The sequence below is a fragment of the Argiope bruennichi genome, chromosome 9 (assembly GCF_947563725.1).
Source record: "Argiope bruennichi chromosome 9, qqArgBrue1.1, whole genome shotgun sequence".
Lineage (NCBI taxonomy): Eukaryota > Metazoa > Arthropoda > Arachnida > Araneae > Araneidae > Argiope > Argiope bruennichi.
Window position 1 is genome coordinate 130,060,665 of NC_079159.1, and position 16,620 is coordinate 130,077,284.

At 26.1% G+C, this 16,620-nt stretch overlaps 1 protein-coding gene across 4 annotated transcripts in view; it reads right to left on the reverse strand.

The window, feature by feature from the left end:
• Positions 1-342: 342 nt before the first annotated feature.
• LOC129983652 (protein phosphatase 1 regulatory subunit 37-like) overlaps positions 343-16,620 on the reverse strand; it is a 56,029-nt gene continuing 39,751 nt past the window's right edge. For all 4 annotated transcript variants that reach the window (XM_056093212.1, XM_056093214.1, XM_056093215.1 and 1 more), the window contains 2 exons: positions 13,749-14,562; positions 343-9,453 (listed from right to left, as the gene is read on the reverse strand). In XM_056093212.1, the coding sequence (XP_055949187.1) occupies positions 9,368-9,453; positions 13,749-14,562 (900 nt within the window). In that variant the 3' untranslated portion in view covers positions 343-9,367. The remainder of the gene's footprint in view (positions 9,454-13,748; positions 14,563-16,620) is intronic.

The following is a 16,620-nucleotide window of genomic DNA, read 5'->3' on the forward strand; positions in this document are numbered from 1 at the left end:
AAAAAAAGAAAAAGGAGAAGATATAATACAAAGCAAAATATAATACAAATGAGACATGGCAAATTTTGTAAGGGAAAAAAAAGAAAATAAAAGAGGAGAAACAATTTTCTGGAATTCTTTATTTAAACATCTATGACTAGACATTGTCAATGCATACAACAAAAAGAAATCTTATATGTGTATGTGAATTTGATTAAAAAAGTGTATAAAGTGACAGGACTTTTTTAAAATATAACATTTAATATTATTTTACGCAAACTTCCAGTAATTTTAATTATCAAATCTTAAAAGCATTATCAGATGTATTCCAGGTCATTATAATTAATAGGCATAAAAAAACAATTCTCTACAATACTTTTTATTGAATAATTAACACACTAGTTACAAATATACACAAGATGGAAGTTAAAAACAAAATGTGCAACAATCAAGAATAATCTGATATAGATGGCAAACAGGAAGGGGCAAAGCACTATATCGCAGATCAACTGGCATAAAAAATCACTTTCCACACAAAATATATCTTGTAAACTCTTATTGTTTCACTCCTCAGGCATTTTAACACTAACAGGCATTTAAGGATGGATTTAGCGATTAATACTGGGCACATTATGCTTATAAGTTCATGAAACTTAAAAAAAGTGTACAATAAATTAAGTATAAACCACAGCATAATCTATATCTAAACAATAAATAAACTTCAAACAACCCTCAGTCTTTCACAAAAATAAATATACTTTATACCATTCTTCAAGAAATAATAAAAAAGGAACTCTATAATGCAGTCTTCATAGACTAGAATCCTCCTTTTATTTCAGGTTAAGAGAAATATGAAAATATCTACATAATACATTACTAATGAGCATTTTTCAAAGAAAAATTATTAAAAATCAAATTCAAAAAATGACTGCAAAATATCAAAGGTACATTTTCATGGCAAACATTTCAATGTTTTAATACAGGATGTTTATGAAAGAATCTATAGAAATTCTTCTAAGAAACAATATGTTTAAGTAATTTGTTTAATTATACAATGCAAAAACAAGTTATATAAAAGTTTCCTATAAATAGTACTTAAGGCAGAAGAATAAATAGATCTCATTAATTGTTAAATTGATAATTTATATTCATGATAATTAATTTGATTGCAATTGTAATAATTTACTTCCTAATTATGCTAATTAATGTAAATGTTTTCAACTTAAAATATGTACACAGCAGAGCAGTTTCCTTAATTTTTTTGTTATATAATTTGATGCTACACATAAAAAGAAAGTTTGCAATATTGTTTCATAAATAGCATATTCTTAAAATTCCAGCATGCAGGTTGGAAAAAATATAGATTTAATAATATATGCCTTTACAAAAAATATTGAAGTTTCATAAATTCTTAGAAAATAAATAAATAGAAAATCACCAAATAACTCTTCTATAAATATAACAGAAAAATTATTCATATTGCATTCTAAAGATTTAGAGTAGAATATTATTTTTTTTTAAACCTTGGATAGATTTAAGGTTAAATAGAACTACTAGCTTAGAAAATTTTTCTGATTATATTAGTTATGATCCTAGATTGAAGAACTAAACTGAATGCATATGAATAATTAATAGATATTTTCCTAAAACTAAAGATAACTGTAAAAATAAAAAAGTGGAGCAGACACTGGCTGTGCTTGCAAATGTAAAGTGATAATGCAATACGATTTTACTTATTGTAAATGGTAAGTATGATATTTGGCACAACATCTCACTGCATGTAGCACGCACACACACAAAAAGTGAATATTCAATAACTATAAATGATTCTGATGCCACTGCAACTCATAATTAAAAACTACTTTTTTCTTTTAAATGAATGCAATCAACATCCATGCTTCTGTTGATAGCATTTAAATGGGCGATTTGAGGTAATGCTGCTAAATGGAGCAATCTTTAACTAATTGCAAAACTGTATCTGAACACAACTTCAAAAGAAAAAAAAAAAAAATCTATTGGTGAAAAGGACAATCTCAATTTCAGAATTTATAAACAAACAAAAACCCTCAAATTGCGATAAGATTATTTTTATATAGTTGTAATTAGTAGAAAGTGATTTTTCTTTATTTATATAAATATTGTGTTTGCACATAAAAACTTGAAAAAGTGAATTACATGTAAAATTCTATATTGATAATAATAATAAAAATCACATATGAATGTCTTTGGTATCTGCATACTAGTTATTAACATACTAAATCATTAGTTATTTCAGTAAAGTAAGAAAACAAAAGTTTAAAACCCCAATACAATGGTCAAAATTTGCATAATCTTTTATACAAATAAATTATAAAAATTATATTGTACACTGATCAAAAGGAAAAACTCAAATATATAAAATAAATCAATGAAAATTTAAGCATTGAATTTGTATTGGTCATTTAGAATAATAATGAAAACTATGAAGCAAAGCTGATTTCAAATAAATAAATTTCATTTGATAATAATAAACCAGCTGTCACATATGTCAAAACAGAATTAAATTTTATATTTTATTTGTAATGCATACACTTTTAGTGTAAAAAAAAAGTAAAGCAAATTTTAAAATTGCATAAAAAAGTCACTCTTAAATCTGATAACCCTAAAAAAAAATCAATTCATGTCAGACTAAATCTTAAATCAGTATAAATATATGTTTTCATTCCAATGGTTTTTACTTTCCCTTACTACATTTAAAACACAAGTTCCTTTCTACTTTGTTTTCAATATTTATTAAAAAGTGAAAATTCACACACATTAAAAAAGCACCTAACAGACAGAATTTTTTTTTTAACTTCGAAAAGAGGGGGAAAAATGTTTATGAACTACAGATCATATATAAATATGTAAAGGCAACAACAAATATAATTAAAAAATCCTTGAAATTAACTTTTATCTAAATTCAATTAGGCCATTATCAAATTCAATCATGAACTATAGCTGCAGCTTTTAGAGAATTATGTGAAAGCACCTCTAACTCTGACATCTGTTCATCACAAATCTTTGATCAATTATGAATAGCTCTTGTCTTCATCACAGATAGATATTAAATTATTAACTTTCTATAACTACTTTAGAAATTCTATTAATCACCATAATACTAAATTAATTAAGAATATACAAATAAATAATACTTTATAATTACAAAACAGGAAAATGATTGGAAGAATATATAAAGATTACTTGAGCATTTCGGATAAATCTACTGTGAAAATTTAAAAAAATTTAGTATTAAAAATAAAGAAAAGTTTTATAGTTCTTCAATACATCATCATATTATTGATACCTCTTCATGTTATGAGAAAAAAAATACAATATTTATTTACATCTCACATTTGTATTGGAAATCCCTTATTTTTAATTACTGACTGCAGCACAGATATCCAAGTCAATGCAGCAAAAACAGAATTGATCTGCCTATTTAATAAGATCCAGTAACAGTTTTATTTACATTATTTATTATCACTTATAGTTAGTTATTCAATGATTAGACAAATAGCTTTTAAAAAAGATATATCATTAAATGGAATTTCATGAGTTGCATTTACTTTTATTATTTCTTTTTAAGAATGAGTAGCCAATAATTTCATTTTTAAAAAGCTCATAAAATTACAATCTACATTAAGGGAAAATTATTTTTCATTTCTTATTTATGTATTACATTTCTATTAGACATATAAAAATGTTTTAAATAAATAAAAAAATTCTTGGGGCATTTTTAAACACCAAAAATTATTTCAATCTCTATCCCTATACAATGATTTCAATAAAGCATTTCAGATTATAAGAAACTAACAAAAAATGGTTTTAGAATATCAGATAAGATTTAAAGAATGCTTTTTGGCAGTAATAAATATTTACAGTAAAGTTGTTTACAATATAAATTTGAAATGCATTACATGCACATACAGCTTACACTACATCATTATTGTATAGGGATGATGTAGTCATCATTGTAACTAACCTTCAACAAAACTAATTCATGATACAGAAGCACATAAAAAAAACAACAACAGTTATTTGGTTTAATAAGTTAGAAGGAACTCTACAGAATTTGAGGTGGAATGCGATGTTGAGCAATGAATATACTCAAAGAAAAGGAGTTAATATGTGTGATATGTTTACTCCTTATCTAAATACTAGCACACACATTATAAGCTTCTGAATGTACATATGAATGTTCTACAGCACTGTTTATATTAGCATATAATATTAACAACATAACACAGTATTATGATCTGCCTTGCCAGCATTTTAAAGGAACATTATATTAATATAATCAAAAGAACATTAAAAAATTAAATTTCCAAAGAAGATTATTAAAATTTGTTAAAATATTTATGACAAAATAGACTGAGAAAAGAATTAAGGAATGGAAAACAACCTTACTTTTGAGAAGTTGAGCAAATAAAAATATGTCATACAAAATCAAATATAAAAATGAAAACAGAAAAATTATAAAAGCATATTTATGTAGCTATTTTGAAAATAAAAAGTAACTGAAAAATAATATCTCAATTAATAATAATTCAGTGTACTGAATCCAAATTTAAAGGAAAATGAGAAAAAAAAAATATTATGCAATCATTCATACAAGATACAAAAGCACTAATTTATCATATACAGAACAGCAATATACATTTAAGAAAAGTAAATTTTTAAAAATGTTGTTCCAAAAATTGTTTGTAACAGCACACTAAAAGGATGAAAAGCCAGCCACACATTCTTACAGTCATGTTTCAAAACTTGTCAGAAAGTAAGAAACATGACAAAAAAATTAATGATTTAAACAAAGTATCTCTTTTTCCTTGAGAGTGGTATAGATCCAATACCAACAGATATTTTTTTCTCCGATCATTGGTTAGTACGGACAGTCTATGAAAAAAGTATTGAATTGCTGTTCATTACCCAGAGGTTAATTATTGTATATTATAACTGAAATTCCGAATCATCCTAGGAAAATGCTCTTTAAAAGAATAAGCAATTTTTGGGAATGCAAGGGGCAGTCTTCATGTTAAATGTTTCCCAAATGGCAATACCCAATTTTTGGATGCAAATTGATATTTTTCAAATTAAATAAGCTCAAATACATACAAAGTTTTGCAATTTCAAATGAGTAAATGCTAAATTCAGGGCTTTAAAATATAGAACTCCTAATGTTAAAAAAATTCTGCCATTTCTTTCAAAACATTATTTACATATAATAAACCAACAATTATAGTTTTTGTTTCACATCAATTTGTTAAACAACATAAATGAAATATGGGCTTTCTTCTTTTCAAGTTTATAATAATATGATAGATTTTTTTACTGAAAATAAAATTAAATTTTGATTTTACTCTAAAATGCAACAACTTAAAAACAGATTTGCATAATTTCAGTCAATTCCAATTTAACAATATATTTCAAATACCACTATCTTCAGGAGGGTCATTGCAATCTAAAAAAGTATGATTGAACAGAGTTGAAAAAGTGTGACCAAATAAAAATATGAGAAATAAAATTAAGTAATAAATCTATAGCAGTAGATCATATAGCAGAATTATATTTTAATAAATTACATCTGAAAATGAAATATCAATTTAAAAAACACATATTCTTACTTGGAATTCCTCCTATTACAAAAAAGCAATTAATGATAAGTACCAAATGAAAAATTCCTCTAACTAATATTCTTTTTTCATTTGATGAAATTTTCATTATAGAAATGATGTTACATAGGTATACAAATTTTTCAAAACAATTGTATAATTATTATTTTCAGCTTAACTTAAAGAATATAATAAAGTACGTAAGATGTTAAGATATTTGATTAATTTTTTAAAAAATCAAATAGCATATAGAGAATGATATAATGAAATATTTAGTTTAGTTATATTAACATCCCATTTTAAAGCAACTCCAAGGTTTATTAGGAATGGACCTCAATTCCAAACCATGGTCAGATGTTGTGGACAACCTGAGTTGACACATCACATTAACAGGTTATGATTTATGAATACATTAATAACCGACTTCTGAATTTAAGAAACAGCTTTAAAAAAAACTGGAGTTTAGAACATTTGAAAATGATTAGAAAGAAGATATGAAGATGCTTAACATAATAATAATAATAAAAAAAATAAGTAAAAAAAAAGTAATAAAAAAGTCATGATAAATTTAAATATTTGTAGTTCTGAAACAAAACCAAGAGTTGAAATATTTTTTGACAGTTTTATCCCCAAAAGATCACACTTTCTCCCAAATGGAATTAATTTGTCTTCTCAAATCTGCTTGCAGACAGTTTTACTCCCTTTTCTTTTTTAGTCCCCTACATTTTAAAAATTGATCAATTAGTACTGGAGGAAAATTAGAAGAGCAATTCAATTGAAGAAAATGGTTAAGGAAAACAACAAATCTTTCAGTTATTTAAAACTAGTCACCTCGGACAACTAACTTATTGCTGGAAATATTGCTTACATATGATTTCAAACAAATAGTTTAGATATAATATCATGTCCATCATTTTGCTCAATTATCTGATATTAAGATCATGTCATTTCATTTGTTTTACTTACATTTTATTTATTGTGTACATGCACCTTTCTAATAGAACCAGTTCAATAACATCACAGCAGCATTAGAGATATAAATATTTAATTCAGCTATCTTTTAAATTTCACGACATAGTAAATTAGCTATTTTATTTGTCTTGTAAACTACACAAATATTAAACAGAATCCTTTTTCTTTAACTTTCAATATTGGGAAAAAAATCCTGCAAATCAGATATGAAATAATGAAAACAGTTTGAACTTCAGGGCAACAATATTACTGTTGGAAATTGGAGAAAAAATAATTTTTTAAAAAAAATTCATTTTCATGCAATATTTTCGAAGTTATTATAGAGACACACCAGAATTTCAGGTACTTTTTAATTAATAAAAATGTTAACAGAAAAAAAAAAAACACTCAGTGGTGAAGATTTCTGTCTCCCAAAGTATATAACAAATTTGGCAGCTCTATGTTAAATGGTCTGTGCACCAACACAAACACATACACTCTGATCTTTATTATTAGAAAAAGTGAAGCAGTTTTTTGCTTCTAGAATCAAAAACCATACATTAAGCGTAGATTAGAAATTTCTTTCAAATTGCAATCTAAAATATATATATATATATAAAAAATTAAAATAATTATAAATGGAACAATTTTCATAAAATTTTGAAATATTATTATTTCATGATTAATAATGACATAAAAATTGCTGGATAATTGCTAGAATAATAAAAATTGCTTTCCACAAAAAGAATTTTAAAACAATTATTTAGGCTTAATCTTAAGGATATATATATATTATATAAATGACTTGGAAATATCACAACCTTGATATTATAAATATTTCTACATCCATATAAATTAATCAGAAGTCAAAATAATTTACTAAAGATATAAACAAACATAAATGTTTTTTATATACAAATAAACATTATTCAATTATATAAACACACATAATTTTCAACTAATTGCACATTCCAAAAAGACTCTTATTTTTGAATTAAAGATATGTTAATTAAGGAAATGTTCAGGAAATTAATCCTTATAATGATTTAAAATTTGATTATATACTCAACATAAATTTCCTTACGTACAAAAAATATAAACCAAATCAATGCATTGAAATTCCAGCAATATTTTAAGCATTATTTGATCACATTATATTCATGAAATGATAATATTATACAATTATTATAAAATACAATAATAATTGTAAAAAAATAACAAAACAGCTCATATATATTCATGTAGACACATGACAATGAATTCTCCTTTATACAATTGTGGGATCCCTAATAAGCTGCCAGTTACAGTTGTCAAAATTTTATTCAGAACAAAATTATTGAAAATTTGTTACATTTATAAAAACACACATAATTGTTTTCTAAGAGGAAAGAATGATTAATCTAATACTGGCTGATATGACTGGAATAAGCATAAATGCTAAATTCAAAAGCTTGTTTTATGTACGTGAACCAGAGGTTTCCAAATTACATTGAAACACATCATAACAAAAATTTAAATTTTACATTATAGTGAAAATAGTTAAAAAATTTACAATGTATTAAAATTATACAAATTCTATTATGTTAGTCAAATATTTTCATTTCTCTCTAAAAGACATAGTTCATTGGTGTAACCATGCAGCAGAAATTAAGACATATTTGAATAAAATTAACATACATTCTGCTAACAAAGGAAAGATTTTATATAAAAAAATTCACCATCACACATGACTTAAATGCACAGAATGATTTATAAGATAGAAAAACAATATCTAATGCCAAAAAGCAAAGTAAGGACTCCTAGTTCTTCTTATATTTAAAAATCAACCTACTTTTGATTTTTAAAATTAGAAGATAATAGCCATTGGCTCAAGAAAACATATAGTTAGAATCTTAAGCTAGAATAGCAAAATATAACATATATTTTATATTTCTCTCAGTCTTCTTCTGACTTATGCAGACAAAAAGCCCAAAAATTACATAGCCAGATAAATAAAAAATTAAATAAAACTAATAATATTTGAAATAGAGGACAGAAGTTTTTTTTGGCACATAAAAATTCCAACTAATCAAGAAAAGGAAATATTGAATACTTAAACAAATTGTTACTTTTTATATTAAAAAAAATTCAAATTTAGTAATTTGCAAACAATTTAATAATTTTTAATTAATTTTAAGTAACTTGATCTGGAAATGCCCCATTCAGCTTGTATTTTAAGAACTTAAAATTATCATACTTCATATTGAGAAGAGAAAATTCATAATAAAATTCTGCATACTGGTGAGAGAAACTGAAAACCTCTGGATCCTATAACAATAAAAGCTCATTGGGAAATTGAGAAAGGAAGTAATCTTCTTCAGTTGATATGGAAATATTTGACCAAAAAATGCAATTTCCTATCACAAAACATACAAATTAATCTTTGAAAGCTACAACAATCATAAAATAAAGTCTTCATTTTAAGTATCACCTAACATTAACATTGCATTAACATTAATATAAAATGAGAAAAACAGGCCCAGCAATACTGCTATCACCATCGCATCAGATGCAAAAGTAAACGTGTATATATAAATATGGGAAAGTTGATCAATTTAACAACAAGAATTAAATATTCAGAAATTATATTTTGCAAACTTAATGAATATAATAAATGAGGAAATAATCATATACACAATAGTATAGTGTGGATAATGCAAGAGGGCAATGCATAAATATACATTCTTTTACAAGTCCATAAACTTTCACATAAATATCTGAACTTTCTCAACAGTTCCATAAAATATTTAAGAAATAATTTCATACATCTAGTGGACCATATACACGGCATGAGAGGACTTCATATTCATCTGACTGTTTAATGGAACTTCAGTGACTTGAGTTTCAGGGAAATCTGCAAGATCAACATTTGACTCATGCATTATCAAATTAAAATACACTTTTGAAGAATTCAAACTAATAGTAATAATGCAAAATACTTTTACTAAATCAATGAAAATGTTACAAAGAAAATAATATTTTTCTTTAAAAAAAAAATGCAGCTTCAATAATTAGATGAAGAAGAAATCTCAGTAAGATAATTATTCTTTTTTCTAAGCAAATTGAGCTTTTCATATTTTCATTTCCTCTCAATTTAATTTCTTCCACTATTAATTTTATTTCAAACTAGCCGCCTTTGGCAACCAGCCAGTTCGCCAATCTTAATGTCGTTACACTTTTAATAATTAAATATTTTATGTAATTCTTACTATAATAGCTTCATCAAAATATTTTAAAACTTCAAATTTTGATAGTCATATAATTTACTCATAATATTATAAAAGCCTTCAGTTATAACGTAATATGTATCTCTCTAATTTTCTGTTAGCTCTCGTAAAATTTATGCTTTAAATTAAAGTGGAAATGATTAATCTGCAATTAATATAATAGTATTTTTTTACTGAAACAAAGCTTTTTTTAATAATATGATTACTGAAAACAGTGACACTGAGCATTTAAACCTTATGGGCACTAAAGAATATCTTTCTTGATTTATGAAATATCTCAAGAATTTGTCAACAAAATTTTCTCTAATAGCTTCATCAAAATATTTTAAAACTTCAAATTTTGATAGTCATATAATTTACTCATAATATTATAAAAGCCTTCAGTTATAACGTAATATGTATCTCTCTAATTTTCTGTTAGCTCCCATAAAATTTATGCTTTAAATTAAAGTGGAAATGATTAATCTGCAATTAATATAATAGTATTTTTTTACTGAAACAAAGCTTTTTTTAATAATATGATTACTGAAAACAGAGACACTGAGCATTTAAACCTTATGGGCACTAAAGAATATCTTTCTTGATTTATGAAATATCTCAAGAATTTGTCAACAAAATTTTCTCAGATTCATCATGGTCAGACCGATTAATTAACAATGTTTAATTTTAAATGCATCAAATACTAAGAAAATAAACAGAATTGTTTAAAATAATTGGTCGCAAACAGGTTAAAGAAACTACTTAAAAAAACGACGTACTTAAAACTATAAGTATACACAAAAGCATACAACTAACCTAAAGATAATTTAAATCAAGACCGCATTTGTTGAAAATATTTGTCAACAATGCGCATGTGTGAATTTTCAACGCCCGTTACGGTAACACATATGCGTGAATTTTTCTACGCCTGTTGCAGTACCGCTATGCAGATTAGAAAATTTTAATTTCCTTTATACTGTTTTATTTTAAATCAAAAGTACTTCAGAATGAATCTGAAAGATTCAATAATTAGATCTGAAGATATTTGAAGAATAATTTGATGTGGAAGAAGAAGAATAATTTGATCTGAAAGATTCAATGAATCTGAAAGATTAATTAACAATGTTTAATTTTAAACGTATCAAAGATTAGGAAAATAAACAGAATCGTTTGAAATAATCGGTCAAAAAATGTTAAGCCCAGCCTCATTAACGTGGGGGGGGGGGGAAACTGAAGCCTTACTCATTTGGGAAAATGAAATTTTTTTAGGTGGGAAAGTTAGTTTTTAATTAATAATTAAAATTCTAAATAAAAAATTTTAAAAAAAAGGGCCCGCAGGTGCACATTTCCGACCTCCAAGTATACATGTACTAAATTTGGTAGCTGTAAGTTAAATGGCCTGGCCTGTAGGGTGCCAACACGCACGCAAGCAAGCAAGCACACACACACACACGGAGCTTTATTATAAGTATAGATTATGTCTCACTAATGCTAGAATTAGACTATTTTGGTAAATCTTTCAATAATTTTGCTATTAAAATTCCTGTATGTATTTTTTATGGATGATCACCTCAAACTTTACAAAATTTGATTCATTATATGTTTTTGTACAACTTCCATTATATTCATTTGTACTTTTTGTGTTTGGCTCTTTATGGCAGCAGATTATTAATACATTTATATCAAAAAGTTATGTGCATTAATATTCAAAAGCTGAGAATCAGTCAACATAAAATAAAATTTCTTCAACTATAGTAAGAAAAAAAAATCCTACCTTTATTTAAAAAAATACAATTTATTATTTATATATATATATATATAAGGTCACTCAAAAAAGTATTGGGAAACTTGGCATGAATAACTACAAAGCTATTTATAAAACTATTTATCACATTAAAATAAAAACAAAATGAATCAAGAAATATTTTAGCATTTGGTGTATAATTTGTAAGGAAAATTCTACTGGTATTTTAAAATTATAATTTGATCTAGCTTTAAAAATATAATTCAAAAACAAATAGGAGTAAAAAAGTATTTGGACACTTTTGAGACAAGAAATTCAACAAACATATAGCACATCAATAGAATTGAATTTACTACTTTGTTTTCAAACTATAATTTTAAGTATAAAAATTTCAACAGATGAGATTTCTTATAGAAAAAAAAATCGTGAGAAACAAAGATATATCAACTGATGAGTGAAATAATGTAATAAGTCATTGGAAAAACGGAAAATCAGTTTGCTGCATAGGACATATCTTGAAACTGAATGTCTATTATTTTTAACATTATTCACAGGTTCAAGAAAACAAATAATATTGAAAACAAGGAAAGATCAAGCCGTCTAAGGACATTTAATGAATTTGAAGAGAGGTGAATTGTAAAACAAGTACATTTTAATCCAAAAACTAGTGCAGTAAAATTGACTCTGCAATTTAAAATTAAGTTCGGAAAATCGGTAAATCTTGAAATTGTACGAAATGTTTTAAGAAAACATAAATATCACGGCAGAGTACCTCAAAGAAAGCCTTACATCAGCAAAGCAAATCAACAAGCTAGGCTGGCATTTGCTAAAATATGTAAAGCAGTGAAAAGAATTTCAGAAAAATGTAATTTTTATTGATGAAAACAAATATAACCTTTTCGGATCGGATGGCAAGCATAAGATTTGGAGGAAACCAAATACAGCAATGCATATTAAAAATTTATGACCTACTATCAAATATGTATATGGTAATCAAATAGTCGGAGGTTGTATGGTAAGCACTGGTGTTAGGAACTTGCATTTTATTGATGATACAATGAATAAATATGTCTATTTTGACATTTTCAAGCAAAATTTAAAGCAAAAATGTGATCAAGATGGGAATCTCAAGACATAAATTGTACATTAATTTCAAGATTTAAACTAAATCAAAGTAATACCTTCAAACTTGCTGATAACATTTGAAAGTTGTGGGTCCCTGGTATTATTAAGACTCCTGCACAAAGTTCAGATTTTAATCTCACTGAGCCTAGTGGGATTATTTGCAGCAAAAATTGTATGAATATCAAATTTCTAACTAGCAAGATTTAAGAAAACATTTGGTAAAGAGTAGGCCAAAATCGATGGATCTGTTTGCAAAATACTGGTTCAATTCAAGCCAAATAGAATATGAGAGGTCATAATCAGCAAGGACGGCCCAACAAGACATTAATTTTTAAGTTTGCATTATTTTTCTTATTTTATTGGGAAGTGTCCCAATACTTTTTTGAGCATGTCTTTTTTACTTGATTTCTTCATTTTCAATTATAACAATAATTACATCAATGCGAGTTTTGTTTGAACTATTATGATTAGTATATATCAAAATAATATTCATTTCTCCGTTTTGGTTTTATCTGTACATTTAAGTAAAATATTATGATAAAAACCTATGAACTTGTAGTGTGTCCCAATATTTTTTTTGATAGACTGTATGTATAAACAATAGTAATCTGGACTCTCTCTCTGCCCTCCAGTTCCACTTCCAATTAACAAAAAAAAAAAAAAAAAAAAAAATCTCAATTTTGCTTTCTATAATTAGTATTCTAATATTATTACTATTAGGCAAGCTTAAAAAAAGCATCTGTCTTAATGCAATATATTAAATAGAGGAGTAATTGCATATCAGTTATGCATAGTTGAATCTATGATCTGTAAGCTTTTTTAAAGTACATGGTTAGGTCCTAAAAGTGGCTTTGAATTCATACATGCAAACTTTATGCAAAACACAAGCAGATTTCTAAACTTTGAAGTAATAAAATTACTTTTTTTATGCAAAACAATTTCCTGAAAATTTATTATTAAATAGCTATGCATTATTTCTTGATGATGTTGATCTTACTCATATAGTGATAAAAAAAACTATCACAAAAGAGCTAATAATAATAGAAAATAAAAAAAAAAACTTAAACCACTCACCAAAGCTTTCATGTAACCTTGTAGGTGAAAGTGGCACAGTAGTGCGCAAATCAAGCCCTTCAAGTTCTTTGCAGCACTTGATACGATGAGTTTTCCTGCATACAATAGGTGCACTTGAGATGGTTGGGGAGCTTGAACGTCTAACTTTGGGCTCTATTTCTGGAACATCTCCAGTGATTTCATTGAGGGAGAGGGTAAGACCTTTTTTAGACAAATTAGCCCTGATCTCGTCATTTGACAGGAAAACTTCAGAGTTTTCTGAATCCTTACATGAGCAGGTAGTACACATTTCTTCATTGGCTGTTTCCAATCCTTCCAACCATTTCACACGGTCCATAACAAGACTATCAGATTGATTATTTTTAACTGACTTATCCATCAGATCATTGGATGTATCAATTTTGAGTGGCTCCAAATGAAGACTGTTAGGAATATTAACAGATTGCCTTCTGGATCTATCTGAAGCATTGTCCTTTGTCATCTGTCCAACTAGGTCATGAGTCCCAAAAGAAAGGTAACTAGTGTCTAATGACATGGAACGAGCAACATCGCTCGGTGATTTGGCCGCTGAAGTCAAATTGTCCTGAACAACCACTGAAACTTGAAAGCGTCCTTTTCGTGCCTTTGGTGGGGAATCACCTTTTGGTGAAATGTCTCTGGAGACAGTGGTAGGAAGCACATGGGAGAAGATCCCGTTAAACAGAAAAGACAGCTGGGCATCTTGAGGAGGAAGATTACTTTTCGCCTCTTTGTTCCTTTGGCAACCTTTACTAATCTCTTGAAGTCTCTCTTGTCGATCTTTTATGGGCTCACTCTGGAAAATAAGCGTATTTATAGAATAAGAAAAAATACTCATTAAAAACAGATTTTAAACAATACTTTATTAGAGATAAAACTGATAAGTGAATTTTTATTTTTACAAATAAATTTTGAAGAAAAAATGGAATTAAAAAAATAAGTACATAATTTATCATTATAATTGAACTAATGCTTTTGGATGTCAATTTTGTTGTCTGATTCATTTAAAATAGCATCAATAATACTTAACTAGAAAACAGCAACAAACAATGAAGAAAAATAAAATGAAAAAGATAATTGGCAATCTTTGTTTCAATACTCTTATAAAGAAAAATAGCAAGATAATCTGCATGCTATTTTGGTAAGTGAACATTATTTTTTAAGTGAGTCACATTTGATATTTCCTTTTACTTTCTTTCTCTCAAAATTTTTTAAAAATTAGGAACTTATATTCTTTTTCCCCACAGCATTTTTAGCAATATCAGTACTATCATCCATGGCAAATACCAACTTAAATAATGCTTTAGAATAAAAAATTATATGGATTGAAATTATTTTGTTTATTTAAAATATTACTGATGTGATGAAACTGAACACCTTTTAACATTATAAATTTCTTTTCTGTTGCAGTATCAAATCAATGAGAAGCGAATTACTCACATATCCTCCAATGCAAATAAAATCTCTCATCAAGATCATTTGAATGATGTAAATGAGATGAGAAGCCAAAAGAATGAAATTATATTAAGTGCAAAACAAGCTTTAAATGTTTTGTTGTAGAGTAAAAGTTATTTTCTTTCACAGGCAATTTACAATTGCTATCATTTACAGCCTTAACAGCATATACCAGTACATGCATAGATATCAATTTCATGAGTTAAGACATATAAGCCCACAGAATGGTCTAAATCAAGAGTAAGAACACAATCTATTGAAAGATATTCTAGATTTTCAAGCATTCAGATCTTACAATTCGTCATAAAGTTGAATGTTTTAAAAACCTGATTAGGAAAATCTTAGTTAGTCTCTAAGTAAAACTAGTACAACATCTAAATTGTTTTACAGAGTGCATACAGTAATTTTATTGTAAAATATAAGCCCTTTATAATTACTTTTTAAGAACCTTTTGAGAAAAAATAAGAACCAGCTTTAATGTAGTATTTTTTATTATAGGACTAACAGTATAAGAAATAAATTAAATTGGATATTAATTATCCAATTTTATACAAATGAAAACAAGGTATTACCAGGAATTCCTGAATATTTTTCACCAATACTAAAACTAACAAGGGGAAGGGAAGGGGTAAAAAATTGTGTTGAGATTAATTATAATGGTATTATTAAGAATGTTTATTTATGAAAATATTAAAGAGCAATAACCAATCAATTGCCAAAAAACAGCCCTCCAACTTTCAGTATAGTTTATATACTAATAATTTGTCACTGCCGCTGAGACACGAGTAGTATAGTGGATAAGGCACTGGCATAGCATTCATGGGACCCAAGTTCGGTCCTGGGTTAGTGTTTTTTAAAAAAAAAAACTTAAAAAAAATTAATTTAACAATATGCAAAGTGTTTGAATTAATGTTTTTTTTCTTGTTTTTATACAAAAATAAATATTTATTCTCCTAATTTTTGAATTATAATTTAATTTTTAGAAGCAAAAATTATAAATATGAATGCGGTTTTATAAATATTCAGAATTACTTAAATTATATTAACAATTTAAAAATGGTTTCAATTAATGAGATAATCTTTTTAATGGAAAAATAAATGTATTTTCTTTTAATACATAACTTATAACTTACTCTTAAAAAATAATTATGTTCATTTATATGGTTCTTGAATTATGATCTAATTTTTTAATTGTTAAAATAATTGTAAATATAATTTTTAACTATAAAAATATTCCAAAATAATTTTTTTTATTTTAAAATCAATAAAAGATTTAAATTTTTGGATTTTAATAATGATAAATTATTTATTATAACTGAATGAAGCGGTATTTATATCGGGAATTAAAGAGAGCAGCTTAAATTAATAAAATTATGTCAGGAAACATTCTAAATATTAA